This window comes from Bos javanicus, chromosome 28, assembly GCF_032452875.1.
Source record: "Bos javanicus breed banteng chromosome 28, ARS-OSU_banteng_1.0, whole genome shotgun sequence".
NCBI lineage: Eukaryota > Metazoa > Chordata > Mammalia > Artiodactyla > Bovidae > Bos > Bos javanicus.
In genome coordinates this window covers 2,383,940-2,403,425 of record NC_083895.1, presented here as the reverse complement: position 1 = coordinate 2,403,425, position 19,486 = coordinate 2,383,940, and the positions used below count along the sequence as shown (strand labels likewise).

Here is a 19,486-nt window from a genome sequence, read left to right as displayed (position 1 = left end):
GCTCGTTGTCCTTTCCCTCTTTGGCCTGTGCTCCTTCACTTTACTGGGGTTTGAAGACGAAGGGCTGTAATCTTGTGTCACCAGTGCACATTTAACCTGATGGCCTCGTTTGCTCTATTTTTACTCATTTTTATTTTTTACCCTCTTTCTTTATTAGTCTTGCTAGAGGTTTGTGAATTCTGTTCATTTTTGTTCCAAGCTAACCCTTGGCCATATCGGTTTTGTTTATTATGTGTTTATTAATTCATGATTTTTTCCCCTTAGTTTCATTTTTTAGTGCTTATTTTTATAAATTTTTTAATATTCTTTTTTTATTTTTTAAATTTATTTTTATTTTTGGCTGTGCTGGGTTCTTGCTGCACGGGCTTTTCTCTAGTTGCGGCGGTGGGGCTGTTCTTCATTGCAGTGCAGGCTTCTCTCATTGTGGAGCACAGGCTCTAAGGCTCAAAGGCTTCAGCAGTTGTCCCACGTGGGCTCTGCAGTTGGGGTTCCCAGACTCTAGAGCACAGGCTCAGCAGTTGTGGTGCACAGGGTTAGTTCTTCTGTCGCATGTGGGATCTTCCTGGACTGGGATTAAATCCATGTCTCCTGCACTGGCAGGCAGATTCTTTACCACTGAGCCACCAGGGAAGCCCTTTTTATAACATTTTAAGATGGATGCTTATCATTGATTTTTTTTTCTTCCCTTGCCTTTTTTTCTTTTTGATATATTGATTTAAGGCTCTAGATTTACTTCTGATTACTTCTTTAGCTGCATTGTACTTAATCAAGAAATTTAGAAATATTTCTAATAAGAATGGGATTATGTTCTCTATCGCTATTACTTTTTTCTTTTTAAAAATTGTAGTAAACACACAACACAAATTATCATTTTAACAATTTTTAAGTGCATAGCTCAATGACATGGAGAACATTTACATTTTTGTGAAATAATATGATTTATTTTTGACCCATGCATTATTTAGAAATGTTTTTAAGGAAAGGGATATATTAGGAGTATGAGATTAACAGATAAAAACTACCATGTATAAAACAGATAAGTAACAAGGATTTACTGTATAGCACAAGGAACTATATAGAATATCTGATAATAACCTATAGTAGAAAGTGGCCTGAAAGAATGTATCTATATAACTGAATCACTTTGCTGTAACCTAAAACTAATACCATATTGTAGTTCAATTTAAGAAAAAAAGAGAAATGTTAATTTTATAACTGGAGATTTTATTTATCTACTGGCCATGCCATGAGACTGATTTTAGTTCTCTAACCAGGGATTGAACTCTGACCCTCAGTGGTGAAAGCATGGAGTTCTAATTACTGGACCACCAGGGAATTCTCCTATAGCTGGAGACTGTGAAAGATATTTTTGCTGTTGTATCTAGCTTAATTAGGGCTTCCCTGGTGGCTCAGCAGTAAAGAATCCGGATATCTGTAAGCAGGAGATGGGAGTTTGATTCCTAGGTTGGGAAGATCCCACTCCAGTATTCTTGCCTGGAGAAACCTGTGGACAGAGGAGCCTGGCAGACTATACAGTCCATAGGGTTACAAAGAGTTGGACATGACTCAAGTGACTGAGCATGAGCACGATCTAGCTTAATTGCACAAGTCAGAGAATACATACTGTATGATTCCAGTTTTGTGACTATGTTAAGAGTTTCTTTATAGCTTTGGCTGGGTAAATTCTTGTAAATGTTCCGCATGTGCTTGATAAGATTGTGTATTCTGTGGTTTTGAGTGCAGTATTCTGTATGTACCCATTGGGTCAAATGTGTTAATTTTGTTCAAATAGTTTTAAAAATCATTCTGTTCAAGTCAAACTTTCTGTAATGATGGGCAGTTTCTCTGTCTGGACCGTGAAACAGGCTAACCATGAGCCATATGTTTGAGCACTTGAACTCTGGTATAACTGAGGAAGTGAAAATTTGTTTCTAGCTAATTTTAATTAATGTAAACTTATATTTAGGTCACCTCTGCTTCATGGCTTTTGTAATGAACAGGATAGTCCTAAATCAAGGCTGAGTTGATTTTTGTCAGTTACTGAGAAAGGTGCTATTAGAATCTTCCACAATAACTGTTTTTCCACAAACACTGTTTTTATTTGCCTGGAAATGGCTTTATTTAAAACTTTGAATAGGATTTTGAAACATATATACACTTATCTTGTACCAGGCACTGTTTCAAGAGTTTTATAAGTATTAATTTTATAGTGATAAGTTCTATCTCTTCTGTTTTCCATCTTTTTTCTCTGCTGCAGATATTTTTGAGCTTGTGCTTCTTCTTTTAGTTTTATGGTCTGTTAGTGATAACCCCATTTCCCCAGGTCTCTTGCTCCTGCTGGACTTCCTTATCGTCTTGTCTCCTGTGTGACTGGTCATCCCCAGGACACTCACTGTTGTGTTCAGAAAATTATCTGTAGGAATAATCTGAGACCCAGGCTCCCTAGAGAGGATTTCAGTTTCTTGTGTTGGATACCGGTGGACACTGCTGTTTTTAATGTCAGACCTTTCAGTGATCCATGGTGAGGAGATCACTGGGGTCCCCCTGATCTGCAACCTGCTGTGACCTGGCTCTCCCTATCGCCTGTGCTCCTCTCGGTCATGTGAGACAGCCTGACTGCCCAGACCCAAGTCTGTCTTTTACAAAACTTGTGTAAATATTTTATCTTATGTTCGTTTATTTTATTTAATTGTGGTGCAGCACACCTAACATAACACTTAACCATCCAGTTTCTTTATTGAGGTATATTTGATTTATATGTTTCAGGTGTACAGCATGAAAGTCAAAGTCGCTCAGGCATGTCCAACTCTTTGCAACTCCATAGACTATACATGGAATTTTCCCGGCCAGAATACTGGAGTGGGTAGCCTTCCCTTCTTCAGGGGATCTTCCCAACCCAGGGATCAAACCCAGATCTCCTACATTGCAGGTGGATTCTTTACCAGCTGAGCCACCAGGGAAGCCCAGGTATACTGGAGTGGATAGCTTATCCCTTTTCCAGTGGATCTTCCCAACCCAGGTATTGAACTGGGGTCTCTTGCATTGCAGGCGGATTCTTTACCAACTGAGCTATCAGGGAAGCCCTGGTGTACAACATAGTGATTCACGATTTCCATCTAGAGCTAGACAAATATTGGCTGTATTCCCTGTGCTGTGCAATGTGCCCTTGTAGCTATTTGTGTTTACATAGTAGCTTGTGTCTCTTAAACCCTAGAATGCCCAGTCTTGTTTTGTCCTCATTCTCCTGCCCTCTTTGTAAAATCTGGCTCTGTTAATTGTTCTGTCCTTGAACATCCTTCTCCAGCTTCTCTCCTGGAAGCTTCTAGACTTTGCTGGCTGTTCTTTTCCCTGGCTTCCTCTCTGGCTCTCCTCATCCCTTCTACCGGCTCAGCTGGTGTCCAGGGGGCCAACCTCTGCTCCCCTTCTGCTGACTCTGTGTTCATTCTGGGGGATCTGCTCTGTGTCTGAGCCTCAGCCCCCACCTACCTGCTTATGACTCTCTCCAATTCCACATTCTCTTTTGGGCCCCTGATTAAGGGTTCTGCTGTGGCCTGCGTGGTGGTCCCAGGGGTGTCTCATACCTGAGTCGTCAAGTACCCTTTTCCCATCTTTGATGGCTTTCTGCTGGAGGATAGTGTGACCATCCACTCCCAACCCCTGTAGGGGGCCCCAAGATTCCTCTTTGCCTCCCAGCATTTGCTTTGTGTCTGTCACCCACTCAGCTGCCCGTCTAGCCCTCTGTGGCTCTCTGGAGAGGCCGGGGTACCACCTCCCAGTTCACAGGTGCCCAGGTGAGTCCGAGCACCAGCCAGGTGTGGCGGGCACTATCTGGTCCTTTTCTCCCTGCTTGGCCCCTGCCAGCATTGCCCCCTACCCTGGACTCTCCATGCTTTCTGCCCCCACCTCTTTGGGGCACGTTTGTTGGTAGATGCCGCCTTCCTGAAATGCAGATAGGACCATAGCATTTTTCAGCCTAAAATCCTTCAGTGATTCTTCTTCATTTTTAGGAAAAGATAAAACTCCTGTGTTTGGCATAGAAGGTCTTTATTTCCCCACTGCTACCCACTCATGCCTTCACCCATAGACTCTCTGTGTACCTGGCATTTTTAATTATTCTTTCTTTTCTTCATGTCTTTGTAGAAGCCAGTTCCCCACTTGCTGGAATTCTCTTTCCTAATCTCTCCTTGGTTGGCTTCAGCTTGTCCCGTGAGCCAAATCATTATCATCTTCTGGGACATGCTCCCTGGAAGGTCTGAGTTAGACATATGGGGGCTGGAGAGGAAGAGAAGGAAATGAATCCCTGAAGATGAGTTGAGTTGTTTCCCCCTCTCTCAGTGTCGTAACTGCGCCAGGTATGGACCCCCTTCTACTTCCCGTTGTCTTGGTCCTGATGGGCTCTTTCCCTTCTACCTAGATCCAGGGGAGGGAAGAGGATGAGGTGAGGACACATCACTCAGAAGAGAGAGTGATGAGGGGATTTGGGTTCTCAGGATTCAGTATAAGACTGGTATCTCATGTGTCCCCAGACAGCCTGAGTGCTGGGTTTATAGATACGGTGCACAGCCGTGCAAAGCACTGAACCCCAGGGCTGGACGCGTGCTATCTACTCCTTAGAATGCTTAGTAATAAAGGAAATGACTTGGTAGATAAAGGTCATTGCTGAAGACAGAAATGCAGCTGATGTGTCAGGGTGCACACGTGTGCTGCGTCTGGACCCATCAGGGAAGGGTCCACTATGAGCGAGGGACATGAGTGCGTCCTAAAGATGATGCGGTTTGGGAAGGGGAACCTGTAAAATCACTACCTAGAGCCAAATTCTGGAGCCTCGGGAGCAAGGGCTTTTCTACAGATGTGAGCAACGGGGTCTGTAAAGTGGTGCCCTGGATGCGCAGGGGCTCTTACTCAGATTAAAACATAGGCTCCCTGGGGCTTTACACAAGGAATACAACCTGTATAAGATCACATAAGATTATAAGATCATATAGGACTATACAAATGGTTGTAAAAATAATGATTGGACAGTCATAAAGGGGAAACAGCTATGTTCTGGAGTGTGTCCTGAATGTCTGAGTACACCTCAGGTGTGCAGTCCATTCCCCACCAGAGTTTTACCAGCCTTGATGCCAGATTTAGGACTGTGTAGGCTAGGGGCCCTGGTTCATGTTGTCATGAATAAGAGTCCTCTTCCCAGCTCCTCCCCCTGGGTGCATGCAGCTGTACATGGAGGTGAGGAGCTATGGAAAACGCTCCTTATTGTGATGGAGGGCTTTTCATGTTAAGGTCACCAGCCAGCTCTTATAAGGAGCTCGGGAGAGCTGAAAGGAGCATTTTCCATAGTTTTGGAGCATGACAAAGCAGTACAATCCTGAAACTCCAGTTGAGTAACTTAAAAACTGACCCTTTGCAGCTGATGAATGATTGCCGCCAGTCCAAATCTGTCCCTGAAGCAAGATGGTAAATGACTGGATTTATCATGGGGAAAGCCATTAGGCCCTGGTGTTTTCTAGCCTTTTAGCTTTTAGTATTCAATTGAGACTCGTAATCTCAGAATGCGAATGATGGTTGTTACTTTTGAATAGGCTTGGTTCAGTCTTGGTATTTATTGTTGATTTTAAAATGAGATAGACTAACTTGTTTCTGTCTGTCCATTTTAAGTGAAACTTGTAGAATCAAGCTGTAAGTAAAAAAGTTACTTAATTAGGCATTATGAATTTTTCATCCCAAATATTTAAATTATGTGTAATTGTATGTAAACCTGAATTTAAAGCATTCATCCTGTTCTATCTCCTTTTTCAAAAAGCACTGCCAGTGAAAGATGTAAAAGAGAAACCTGAACGACAGATCAGGATGAGAGACCCTGAAAAATCAGCCAGCAGTACTGACCCTCAGCAACCACCAAGTGCCTTAGCTGCCCGAGGAAGCAGGAAAACCAAGAGTCCTCAGAGGTCATCCACTAGAATAAAAGAACACAGGCACCCGTTTGCCCTCTATGGGTGGGGAGAGAAACAGACGGATACAGGAAGCCAGAAAACTCACAACGTCTGTGCTTCTGCACCCATGCGTGAGGTAGGTGCCAGTGAACGGGCTTCTCTGCTTTCCCCTGGAGGGTGGGGTTGGCCTGGCTGCCACTGGCTATCATACCTGTGGTTGCTGTGATGTTTTGGGACATGGTAGGTCTCAGATGGGCCAAGGAAAGCCCAGGACTGGGCATCTGATCGCAAACAGGATGCAGGATGTTAGCTGCCTAGAGATTGGGGTTTTGCTGGGAGTTTTTGCTGACACCGAGCCAGGTATGCAGATGACTCCACTCTTATGGCAGAAAGTGAAGAGGAACTTAAAGCCTCTTGATCAAAGTGAAAGAGGAGAGTGAAAAAGTTAGCTTAAAGCTCAACATGCAGAAAACTAAGATCATGGCATCTGGTCCCATCACTTCATGGGAAATAGATGGGGAAACAATGGAAACAGTGGCTGACTTTATTTTTTTGGGCTCCAAAATCACTGCAGATGGTGATTGCAGCCATGAAATTAAAAGACGCTTACTCCCTGGAAGGAAAGTTATGACCAACCTAGATAGCATATTGAAAAGCAGAGATATTACTTTGCCAACAAAGGTCCATCTAGTCAAGGCTGTGGTTTTTCCAGTGGTCATGTATGGATGTGAGAGTTGGACTGTGGTCTAGTCAAGGCTATGGTTTTTCCAGTGGTCATGTATAGATGTGAGAGTTGGACTGTGAAGAAAGCTGAGTGCCGAAGAATTGATACTTTTGAACTGTGGTGCTGGAGAAGATTCTTGCAAGTCCCTTGGACTGCAAGGAGATCCAACCAGTCCATCCTAAAGGAGACCAGTCCTGGGTATTCATTGGAAGGACTGATGCTGAAGCTGAAACTCCAGTACTTTGGCCACCTGATGCAAAGAGCTGACTCATTGGAAAAGACCCCGATGCTGGGAAAGATTGAGGGCAGGAGGAGAAGGGGACGACAGAGGATGAAATGGCTGGATGGCATCACTGACTCGATGGAGATGAGTTTGGGTGAACTCCGGGAGTTGGTGATGGACAGGGAGGCCTGACGTGCTGCAGTTCATGGGGTCGCAAAGAGTCGGACACGACTGAGGGACTGAACTGAACTGAACTGGTAGCTGGAAGGTTTTACTGACACTGAGCCAGGTGGAGAAGGGGCAGGACGCAGGGCTCTCAAGTTCCTGGGGCCCAGGAGGTATAGCCGAGGGGCACAGCCAGGGCTAGCAGCTGCCGGTCTAGATTTGCCTCTGGCCTCCTGAGAGGCTCCTGCTCTGTTGGACTTGATAACTGGCATCTCACGCCTCAGCCCCTTTGTTGCTATCTGTCTATCAGATCACATCTTCTGTGGTTCTCCACATCTATCTAGACTCCTGTTTTCTCTTTGGATTAAATTAGAGTGATTGCATGTCCCCTGATCATCCCTCCCCCAAGGTTTAGTTCTCCTTGGACCCAGGCCTGGCATGTCCCCATGCAAAGACCTGAGAACAAGGCAGATGAGGGCGCCTCACGTGTGGGGTCATACAGCAATGATTGTGTTAGTGCTAACAGCATCCACCAGCCCAAAGCAAAGAAGGAGTGAAGAGAAGCAGAGGTGCAGGCTGTTTGAATTCTCATTAAATACTGCAGTCCAAGTTTACTGAACAGACTTCTGAACTCTAGCAGATAGTGTTGTTTGGAGTGATATTTGAGATAACAGAGTTGTCCTCTGGCAATCCTGTGGAGTTAAGTTGAATGGGGTTCATTAAACACCTAGGTGGTAAAATCTTGAAATCTTTTAGTATTTTGCTATAAAATATATAAATTCCTTCAATGGAATACTTATTCTTGCTTAATGCTAAGGAGTTCCAATCCTTTTCCAGAGGCAGTTTCTCAAGGCACATGTAGATTAGTTGCTTACCATTTAAACTGAAATGTAGTCCGGTGGACATTTTCTGTTGCCTAGTTTCTGTATTGCTGACAATGGGTAAGACAGAACTCAGGGGAATGGCTCTTCTGGAGAAACTTTTATTCACAGAAGTCCTGAATATGGTGAGACTGACTTGCCTCTGCCCTGCTGCAGGTGACCTGGAGGAAGCTTCATTGTGAATATTCTGGAAAATTAGTGCCAAAGCCACTTGAGTGACTGTTCATTCATTCTGACTCCCCTTAGATCCATGAATCAGCATTGCGAGCCAAGAGCAGAAGGCAGGTGGAGAAGAGGAGGCTGGCGGCTCAGAGGCAGCGGGCTCACTCTGCTGATGTGGAGAAAAATAGGCGGGTCAAGCCTGCCTCCTCAGAGAACCCATGGATGACAGAGTATATGAGATGCTACTCTGCCAGAGCTTGAGGGAAGGAACAGTTGCTTGGACAACCTCTTTTTAAAAGTGTAAATGAAAGAAAAGAACAAGACAAAAACTATCAAAAGCAATTGGACACAGGTTTAAGAAACCAACTGATTATGCAAGATTTTTCTTGGGGAATTTCCAAAAGATTGTCTCTTTTGATGAATCCTGGTCACCTACCTCAGCAGTAGGGTGACAACTGAAGCCATAGAAATTTGGTTATTTATGAGGAGAATTCCCTAAATCTTTGATATTCTTATAAGGGTTTTGTTTTAAAGCATCTTAATCTTTTAAGATACTGACACCAAATGCCTTTAAATGGCTGACAGATGCTTAACTTCAGTATCTATGCTCAGTTTAGGTGAAGCCTGTTTTCCTCCTGTTCTGAACAGCTTCTCAGATTCCATAGCTGGTAAGGTCACGCCAGCTTGCCACAGAAGATTCCCTTTCCTTATGTGTAGTTTGCTTTGAACATCAAGTTAAAAGTGAGTTTCAACACTACCTTTGATTCCATGTATAGTGAAAATATTGTAGAACATTGGTAGTTCCTAAACAATTAAATGTTTTTTGCGTTTCAGTTCAAGTACCACTTCATGTGGACTGTGATATTTAAGAACTATCCGGGCTGGGTGAGGGTCATCTTTTCTCTTTAAATTGTCATCTAGGCACTTATATTAATAGTTTAGTTCAAGTGCATTCCAGTAAATGAAGTGTTTAGAAGTAGTACTGAAGTTTCTTTTGAGTCAAAGAGTCACTTTTTAATTGAGATTTTTTAAGGACACTTAATGGGGTACCAGTCACTTGCTACAGTCTCGCCTTTTGGCAGTCACCCACTGTGGACTTTTACCTCTTCTAGAAGAGTTTAGCAATGATACTTACAATTTAAAATCTGAACTTTTACTTAGTAAATTGAGATTGTCTTGCTTACCGGGGGTGGGGGACAGATTTTAAGCTACCTATTAGAGATGTGGATCACCCCTACTTTTCTCCTCCATGGAATTACCAATAACAAAGCCTTGATGATGCACATTGTTCAGACTTTTGGTTGAAATACATGCCTCACAGGTTCCTAGCTGGTAGGTTTTGTGTAGAAGCTAATGTGAGGGGATGCTGCTGTGTGTATGGGCATAGATGTGAGCATTTCAATGAAGTGTTTCCTTCTCTCCAGTACATTTGCTTTTGGGGTAGAAAGTGGTTTTGAGAAACATTTTTTCCATTCAGCAGAGACAGGAATCTACAGTAAGGATGAATGCTAAATTCCTGATAAGAGAGAAAAAAGTTCTTTGCCAGCTTACCATGTAGAGATGTGTGAATGAAAATTTGGTGTTTGATGTGCATTTGAGCATTTCCTTGATATTTTTACTCTGGGTCTTTAAAGTATTGTGGTTGATTTCTACAAAAATGTTTCATTCCATGTAAAATCTTCACACAGTATCATCTTACACAATCATATTAAGCTTTGCAAATTTGTACTGAAGAATCATGAGCTTTTAGAAACAACTTAAAATATTTGCGTTATTTTGAGGTGAATATATAGAGAGCTCTCCTAGTCACTATGATGTATGTTTAGTAAGAGAAAGGTCTATGTGTTGTCCAAAATGTCCTTGCTAGGGATTCTGGTGAATCTTGCTGTTATTATAATCCTTAAACACTCCAGGTACCTAAAGATGAAATTTCTGTGGTAATGTGGTGGGAACTGCCTTTAAGACCACTTCCGGCATGTATAGTTTCAACTACCAGCTCCAGTGTTCTGTTCCCCTTGTAGCTGACAGTCTTAGGAAGAGGCTGTGGGGAGTAGCTCAGGTCTACACTGATGGACTGCCTTAGAAACCCGACCCCTCAAGACCCTGAGCAAGCCAGACTCTCTCCTTTAAAACACACAGACTTGTATTTAATATGGTTAATTACTACTGCAAACTCCACATGCAGATCTGGAAGAACCTAGAGGGTGATATTGGCCAGTATTTCCCCCCCTTTTAAGTAGAGGACCAATGAACAAGATTTTTTAAAGTGTTTTTAATGTGCATGAACAATGAATGAGTCAATATGAAGTAACTGGGAGTCCCCTTCCTGTGTCCAAGCCATTGGTTGGTTAGGGTTTCATTTTGTTCTTTCTCTTTAGGGGTAAAGATGATCTTTTGAACCTACAAAAATTTTTAAGTTGTAACAACTTGATGTCCTACTTTTTCCTTCTCACTAATGTCATTGTGATCATGTTCTTATTCCTTAAGACAGCTTATGAAACAGCGAGGTAATTTAAAATTGCCTTTCATGTTGAAAAATTTGAAACTGAGAATCCAGTGATATTTAAAATATAGATTGAAATAACTGCTGCATAAGAGTCTCCTTTTAAAATTTTAGTTTTTAAGTTCTTAATTAAAACAACTTGTAACATGTTTTCTGTGTTTACTAAAAGCAATAATAAAATATTAGGTAACACCTGAATACTTCTGCTGGACTGAGGTGAATGAGAATAGGAATCTGTCCTTTTTCTTGCTTTTAAAACCTAGAAGACTGCTCTATTTATGAGGTGTCAAATGCTTGTACTCCCCCATGGCCAGAAAATTCCCAAGTACCTATATACATTTCTTTTAAAGTCTACTAAAAGTAAAATAGGGTGTAGTTTATCTGAATTGCTCGTAATGTAGTAAGCACACATTTGTGTGCTTCTTATGAAATAGCTTTGTCATTGGTTCATCAGATGTAGATTGCTAGTAATCTGAAAGCTCTGAGCACTCTGATGAGCAAGTACTGACATTTCCGCTGATGACGTCTACATCCGCACAGCCTCAGCACTGAACGGCCGCCTTTCTGTTGCCCGTCGTAGCTGGCTGAGTTTGCGTGACCCAGCTACAATGCACAGCAGAAAGGCGGCTTCTGAGCGCTGAGGCTGTGCGGACGTCAACTTCATCAGCGGAAATGTCAGTACTTGCTCATCAGAGTGTTCAAATGTATTGCTGGCAAAGAGGAAGAGGGGCCAAGCATATGTTAAAAGTGAAAACAACTGTCTTGTTGACTACTTCAGTGGAAAATAGCTCAGTGGGCACTCTTACGTTTCACTGGACTAGATAAAAAATGGTGCTAATATTTATACAGTCTGATTCTGTAGTTGGTTTGGGATCAAATTGCCAATGCCCGACTCATGGGTCCTTACCATAGTCTTATGATCAGTTAAGTAGTATTTAAAAAGTGGTCCTAAACGTGTAACCATGTATAAAATTTGAAATGGATTTTGTACAATAGGCTGAATAGGGAGCTGTCCACTCTGTTTACTTAGTACCAAATTCCGTGAGAGGAGCCACGTCCAGGGTTGAGGCCCAGGTTTCCTCCCAGCCTGCTGGTGTGAGAGGAGAAAGCTGCTCCTTTATCATTTATTTCCATTTTGAAAGTCAGGACACCTGAGTGAAGACACTAGAGGCCTCTTTTTGGATTTCTTTATAATTAGCAGAACTGTTTTTCAGAGCTGTCTGCCTGTGTTGTTGTTGTATGTGTATTTTGAGCACTGCACTCACTTTAACATTCTGAAGGCACTAAGGCCGGGCACCTACAGTCACAGAGCTCAGGCGGTGGGCATTCGGGGCTGTGTTTTCTAAGAACTGTGTGTTGCTTTTAGCTTGTATTTAATATTGTAGTTACTTGGAAAAATGTGAATAAAGTTCATTAATACTACAGGCTAAGCTTCTGTTTTGTGGGCAGTAATTCTGATTAGTACATTAATGGTTGAAGAGAATTCGATGATTATATGGACTCCTAAATGTATTTTTCATTAGATAAATATTTAGTAAGGTATATTACATCCAGGAAGAGATACTTTCTGTGTATACACTTTGAATTAAACTCCACATTTTCCCAGTCTTTCCCTCATACCTTATTGCTTTGAAAATTACAAAAGGGATAGGGCATGGGCAAAAGAAGCTTAAAGAGATTTGTTGTTCAGTTGCATTCAGCTCGTTGTGAACCCATGCACTGTAGCCCACCAGGTTCCTCTGTCCATATGATTTCCCAAGCAAGAATACTGGAGTGGGTTTCCATTTCCTTCTCTAGGGACCTTCCTGACCCAGGGATCAAACCCAAGTCTCCTACACTGGCAGGCAGATTCTTTACCACTGAGCCACCAGAGAAGCCCTAACTCAAAGAGAAGTGTAGAGTAAAAAGTCAAAGTTCCTTTCAATACCACCCCCTCACCAATATTCTACGTCCCTTCTTAGAGGAAACCAGACCTTTTTTCCCAGGCACTTGGAGGTACATATACACTGTTGTTGTTGTTTTTTGCACAAATATGGAATAATGCTATGCATATTCTGTAACTCCCCAGCTTTCCCTCACCTGCTTTCCTTGTTCATACTGTCCCCCTGATCCTAATTAGCCAGCCAAGCACCTTTGAGAGTGGGCTGCCTGGCAGACCCCTCCTCAGGTCTCAGACTGACCACAAAATTCTGTACATGTGAGGCAGGTCCAAAGAGCACTGCAAAAGCTTTGAAGGCTGAACTGGCATTGGAACCAGCATGCCAGGACTTGGGGCCTGAGCCTAAACAGATTGATTACTTGATAAAACAAAAATGCCAGCATTCTCCATAGGACTTGGTTGTATTTCATCATGTAATATTCAAAATACCTATGAGGCACTCCAAATTACTCAGCATATGAAACCATGAAAATGGCTATCATGGAAAAAGGCAATCAGTAGCTGCCATCATAGCCTTGAAGGAAGCTGTTCTTGAAAAGTTCAAATGAATGATCACACTCTTGAAATAAGTATTAAACTAGAAATTTTCAGTAGAGAAATAGATAATAGGAAAATCAAGTAACAATATTAGAACTGAAAAATACTCCAACTGAAATTAAAAAAACCTTGCTAGATAGAATAGCAGGTTGAAGATGACAAAATAAAGATAATAGATCAATACAAATCATCCAATCTGAAGAACAGAAAAGGGCTGGAGAAAAGTTTCCAGGTTGTGTTATAGGAATCATAGAAAGAGAAGAGGAAAAGTGTAGTGCTTTAAAATCATCTGCAGAAATGATGGCTAAAATCCTTCCAGGTGAGCTGAGTGAAGCTGAAACAGAACAAACCCAAGAAATCCAAGCCCAGATAACATCATTAACTGATGAAAACTAACAGACATCTTGAACGAAGCCAGGGAAAAGTGAGAGTGACTTACAGGGGGACAGTTCATATGCCGATGCATTTTTTTCATCAGAAACTATGGAGGCCAGAAGTAAGTGGCACATTTCTTAAAGTGCTGAAAGAAAAGAACTGTCAACTTAGAATTCTATATCCAGTGAAATATCCCTCAGGAATGAGGGTGAAATAAAGACATTCTCAGATGCAGGAAAACTAAGAGAATTGAGAGCCAGAAGACCTGCTTTAAAGAAACAGCCAAAGGATGTATTCAGACAGGAGAGAAGTGATACCAAAGGAAGCTGGGAGCATGGGGGAATGAGAACAGCAGTTCTAGAATTCGGTCATTTGTTCTGGGTCCCAGAAACAGCTCCAGAGCCAGAAAGGTGAAAGGAGTGCCTTGTCACTCATAATAGGCTCCCTTTTCAACACACATTTTTGAAGTGACTTTTGGCCAGCCCTAAGAATACTGTCTGGTTGCCAGGGAAACTGAGTGCAAAGAAAGGGTTGGGACTTTGAGTCCTACCCCCAACTTCTGACCTCCAGGGAGGAGAGAGGGGCTGGAGATTGAGTCAGTCACCAATGGCCAATGACTTAATCACTCACACCTATATGACGAAGCTTCTGTAAAACCCAGAAATCCAGGGTTCATGGAGTTTTCTGGTCAGTGAACAGGTGGAGATGTGAGAATGGTGCCCACAGAGCAGGGAAACTGCACCCTTTCCCCTACCATGCCCCCTACATGTCTCCCATCTGGGTGTTTTTGAGTTATATCCTCTACAATAAGGTAGTAATCAAGTGAGTAAATTGTTTTTCTGACTCCTGTGAGCCGCTCTAGCAAATTAGTTGAACCCCAGGAGGGGGTCCTAGGGTGGTTGCTCAGAAGCACAGGTGACAGCCTGGACCTGTGATTGGCATCTGAAGTTGGGATAGGGGCAGGCTCATGGGGCTGAGCCCTTAACTCGTGGGACCTGCCACTCTCTCCAAGTATGGTGTCAGAATTGAGCTGAACTGAAGGACACTCAGCTGAGGTTGAAAAACTGCTTGATATGTGGGAAGCCTCTTCTCACCTGGGGTCAGAGTTGGTCAGAGGCAGAAGAGTTCTATAGTGGAGGAGACACAGCAGTGGGCTTTCACTCAGACCCTAACAACAGCTTCCAAAGAGACGAGCATCTGTGCCATCAGTGAGAGTGTGAATGTGTGAATGTTCCTAAAATCTGGCAGACTCTTGTGGGGAGCGTGGCAGACAGCATCTCTACAAAACGACAGAATGCAAGATGAACTGGGGTTCTCTGCACGCATGGGGACAGCAGCACTATGACAGGATACAAAGTGGCTCTGGTGGCTGGATTTTACTGATCTGCCTCTGTCCTCTTAGTGCAGTCTCTTAAACTGGTCTTCCAGTAAAAGGGAAAAAAATAAATAGTTAAAAAAAAATACATGCCAATCATCTTATAAAGTTTTAAGGTTTTTATAGCCTGGACTCAGGGCCTTTGATATAGCTAATACTCCATACATCACAGAAGCCATATAAATCACTGTCTTTAATATGGATTATACAATAAAATAAAAATTGCTGCTGCTGCTGCTGCTGCCAAGTCGCTTCAGTCGTGTCCGACTCTGTGTGACCCCATAGACGGCAGCCCATCAGGCTCCACCGTCCCTGGGATTCTCCAGGCAAGAACACTGGAGTGGGTTGCCATTTCCTTCTCCAATGCATGAAAGTGAAAAGTGAAAGTGAAGTCACCCAGTCGTGTCCGACTCTTCTCGACCCCATGGACTGCAGCCTACCAGGCTCCTCCGTCCATGGATTTTCCAGGCAAGAGTACTGGAATGGGGTGCCATTGCCTTCTCCGAAAATAAAAATTATTACTCTATTAAAAAAATTTAAAAACTACAAAGCAAATTGTCCTGAGGCAAAATATTATGAAGGAACACATCTGACTCCTGAAAAGAGAACTAGACAAATTTATAAAGACTTCAATACTCCTATCAGTAATAGAACTAGTAGACAAAAAATTAATAAAGATATTAGAAGGGCTAGACAACATCATTAACCAACTCACATTTATAGAACACTCTACCAAAAAAAAGAACAAAAAATTTTCACTGCACATGGAACATTCATCAAGACAAGTCCATATCCTGGTTATTAAAATAATCTTACATTAAAAATTATACAACTCATGTTTCTGACTATGATGAAATTAAACTAGAAATCAGTAAAGAAGGGAAAATCTCAAATCAGTTGGAAATTAAATAACCTGCTCATAAATAATCCCACCAAAAAGATGGTCTCAAGAGAAATCAGAAGATATTTTAAATGGGAGAAAAATGAAATGTTGTAATTTAAAAAACTTTAAAAATTTTGGGCACAGTTACAGCAGTGCTTAGAAGAAACTGATTAGCATTGACAGCTTATGTTAAGAAAGAAGATCTCAGCAATAATCTAAGCTTCCATCTTAGACTAGAAAAAAATAAGCAAAGCAAGACCACATCTTCAAGAATGAAGGAAAAAGAAAAGAGCAGAAATCAATGAAATTGAGAACAAAAACAAATGAAGCCAAAAGCTGTTTCTTTGGAAAGATCAATAAAATTGATAAGCCTCTAGCAAGCTTGACAAAAAAGAACAAGCCATACATTAGCAATATCAGGAATAAAATGTGGTTATCTGAATCTGAATTTCACTATTAGCCAGGGTTAGCTTCTTTTTCATGTTGATCAATCATCTATTTTTTTGATGAATGGCATATTTATGTGCTTTACCAAGCTTAAAATTATTTGGGAAAAACTGGAAAAGCACACTGCCTTTTAATTTTTCAGTGGGTTTCTATCTGCTTAACTAGCTAGGATCTCTGTATATCTGATACCAATCTTCTGGTAAACACATTGCAAATACTTTGTCATAGCCCAGTGCTATGCTATGCTAAGTCACTTCAGTTGTGTCTGACTCTGTGTAACCCCATAGACCGCAGCCCACCAGGCTCCCCCGTCCCTGGGATTCTCCAGGCAAGAACACTGGAGTGGGTTGCCATTTCCTTCTCCAATGCATGAAAGTGAAAAGTGAAAGTGAAGTCGCTCAGTCGTGTCCGACTCTTAGTGACCCCATGGACTGCAGCCTACCAGGCTCCTCCGTCCATGGATTTTCCAGGCAAGAGTACTGGAGTGGGGTGCCATTGCCTTCTCCGATAGCCCAATGCTAACTTTATGCTTTCTTTTGTGGTATTGTTGTTGTTCAGTCACTAGGTGGTATCCTACTCTTTTTGACCTCGTGGACTGCAGCACACCAGGCTTCCCTGTCCTTCACTATCTCCCTGAGTTTGCTTAAACTCATGTCTATTGAGTCGGTGATACCATCCAACCATCTCTGGAGCAACCAAGACTGTTGCTCCTCTTTCCTCTTGCCCTCAATCTTTCCCAGCATCAGGGTCTTTTCCAATGAGTTGGCTCTTTGCATCAGGTAGCCAGAGTATTGGAGCTATAACATCAGTACTTCCAATGAATATTTAGGATTGACTTCCTTTACGATTGACTGGTTTGATCTCTTTGCTGTCCAAGGGACTCTCAAGAATCTTCTCCAGCACCACAATTCAAAAGCATCAATTCTTTGGGGCTTGGCCTTCTTTATGGTCCAACTCTCATATAAGTACATGATTATTGGAAAAACCATAGCTTTGACTATTCAGACCTTTGTCAGCAAAGTGAACTGACTGCTTAGCTTTGTCATAGCTACTCTTCCAAGGAGCAAGCATCTTTTAATTTCATGGCTGCAGTCACAGTGATTTTGGAGCCCAAGAAAATAAAATCTGTCACTGTTTCCATTTTTCCCCCATCTTTTTTCCATGAAGTGATGGGATCAGATACCATGATCTTAGTTTTTTGAATGTTGAGTTTTAAGCCATTTTTTTCACTCTCCTCTTTCACCTTCCTTAAGCTCTTTAGTTCCTCTTCACTTTCTGCCATTAGGGTGGTATCATCTGCATATCTGAGGTGGTTGATATTCTTCTGGCAATCTTGATTCCAGCTGTGATTCATCCAGCCCAGCATTTCACATGATGCAATCTGCATGTAGGTTAAATAAGCAGGGTGACAATATACAGCCTTGACATACTCCTTTCCCAATTTGGAACCAGTCCGTTGTTCCATGTCCAGTTCTGTTACTTCTTGACCTGCATATAGGTTTCTCAGGAGGCAGGTAAAGTGGTCTAGTATTCCCATCTCTTTAAGAATTTTCCAGTTTCTTGTGATCAGTGCAGTCAAAGGCTTTAGTGTCATCAATGAGGCAGAAGTAGATGTTTTTCTGGAATTCCCTTGCCTTTTCTATGATCCAACAGATGTTGGCAATTTGATCTTTGGCTCCTCTGCCTTTTCTCAGTCCAGCTTGTACATCTGGAAGTTCTCAGTTCACATACATACTGTTGAAGCCTAGCTTGAAGGATTCTGAGCATTACCTTGCTAGTGTGTGAAATGAATACAACAGTGTGGTAGTTTGAGCATTCTTTGGCATTGTCCTTCTTTGGGATTGGAATGAAAACTTACCTTTTCTAGTCCTGTGGCCACTGCTGTGTTTTCCAGATTTGCTGGCATATTGAGTGCAGCACTTAAGCAGCAGCATCTTTTAGGATCTGAAATAGCTTAGCTGGAATTCTGTCACCTACACTAGCTTTGTTAATAGTGATGCTTTCTAAGGCCCACTTGACTTCAGACTCCAGGATGGCTGGCTCTAGGTAAGTGACCACACCATTGTGGTTATCCAGGTCATTAAGATTTTTTAAATACAGTTCTTCTGTGTATTCTTGCCACCTCTTCTTAATCTCCTCTGCTTATGTTTGTTGTATAGGAAATACTAATTTGTGATGTCAAACCTCAAACACTTTCTTTACAGATGAAGTATTTAGTGTCACCTATAGAAAGATTCACTCTTTGGTCATAATAAAAATTCTGTATGTTCTTCCAGTGCCTTAAAAAAACAAAACAAAACAAAAAAACAAAACAAAAAACTCACCTTTTGCTTTTAGACCTTTAATCCAACTAGAATTAATTTTTAGTGAATATGAATTTGAGATCAACCTTTTTTAGAAAAAAATGAATTAAATGGGTAGAAAAAGGACTTAACACCATCCAGTGAAAGAGCTTTTACCGATTTAAAATGTCACATAGTACTTTTTCATAAACTGCAACAGATACAAGGGAAAGGTATGCTGCTCCTCTATGGATCTACACCTGAGCTCAAAGGTTTTAATTTTGCAGTGAATTTTAGTATTTGGTATGGCAAGTCTTTTTCTTGGGGATGGTCTTGATTTCTGTCTCCTGTACACTGTCACGAATCTCCGTCCATAGTTCATCAGACACTCTATCAGATCTAGTCCCTTAAATCTATTTCTCACTTCCACTGTATAGTCATAAGGGATTTGATTTAGGTCATACCTGAATGGTCTAGTGGTTTTATCCACTTTCTTCAATTTCAGTCTGAGTTTGGCAATAAGGAGTTCATGATCTGAGCCACAGTCAGCTCCCAGTCTTGTTTTTGCTGACTGTATAGAGCTTCTCCATCTTTGGCTGCAAAGAATATAATCAGTCTGATTTCAGTGTCAACCATCTGGTGATGTACATGTGTAGTCTTCTCTTGTGTTGTTGGAAGAGGGTGTTTGCTCTGACCAGTGCGTTCTCTTGGCAGAACTCTATTAGCCTTTGCTCTGCTTCCTTCTGTACTCCAAGGCCAAATTTGCCTGTTACTCCAGGTGTTTCTTGACTTCCTACTTTTGCATTCCAGTCCCCTATAATGAAAAGGACACCTTTTTTGGGTGTTAGTTCTAGAAGAACTTGTAGTTCTTCATAGAATTGTTCAGCTTCTTCAGCGTTACTGGTCAGGGCATCAGATTGGATTACCGTGATATTGAATGGTTTGCCTTGGAAATGAACAGAGATCATTCTGTCGTTTTTGAGATTACACCCAAGGACTGCATTTCAGACTCTTTGGTTGACTATGATAGCTACTTGATTTCTTCTGAGGGATTCCTGCC

The 19,486-nt window shown here is 41.9% G+C and overlaps 2 protein-coding genes across 8 annotated transcripts in view; one reads left to right on the top strand and one right to left on the bottom strand.

Annotated features, from left to right (window-relative positions):
* The window catches only part of CCSAP (centriole, cilia and spindle associated protein), a 37,625-nt gene that overhangs the window by 7,718 nt on the left and 10,421 nt on the right, over positions 1-19,486 (top strand). For 3 of the 6 annotated variants that reach the window (XM_061404772.1, XM_061404775.1, XM_061404771.1), the window contains 2 exons: positions 5,801-6,066; positions 8,170-12,012. In XM_061404772.1, coding sequence (XP_061260756.1) covers positions 5,801-6,066; positions 8,170-8,346 — 443 coding nt within the window. In that variant the 3' untranslated portion in view covers positions 8,347-12,012. The other 3 variants (XR_009734168.1, XM_061404773.1, XM_061404774.1) reach the window with 3 other exon arrangements.
* The window catches only part of RAB4A (RAB4A, member RAS oncogene family), a 74,522-nt gene continuing 55,920 nt past the window's right edge, over positions 885-19,486 (bottom strand). The window contains exon 8 of one of the 2 annotated variants that reach the window (XM_061404767.1): positions 885-4,410. The gene's annotated coding sequence lies outside the window, so the exon portion shown is untranslated. The remainder of the gene's footprint in view (positions 4,411-19,486) is intronic. The other variant, XM_061404768.1, reaches the window with a different exon arrangement.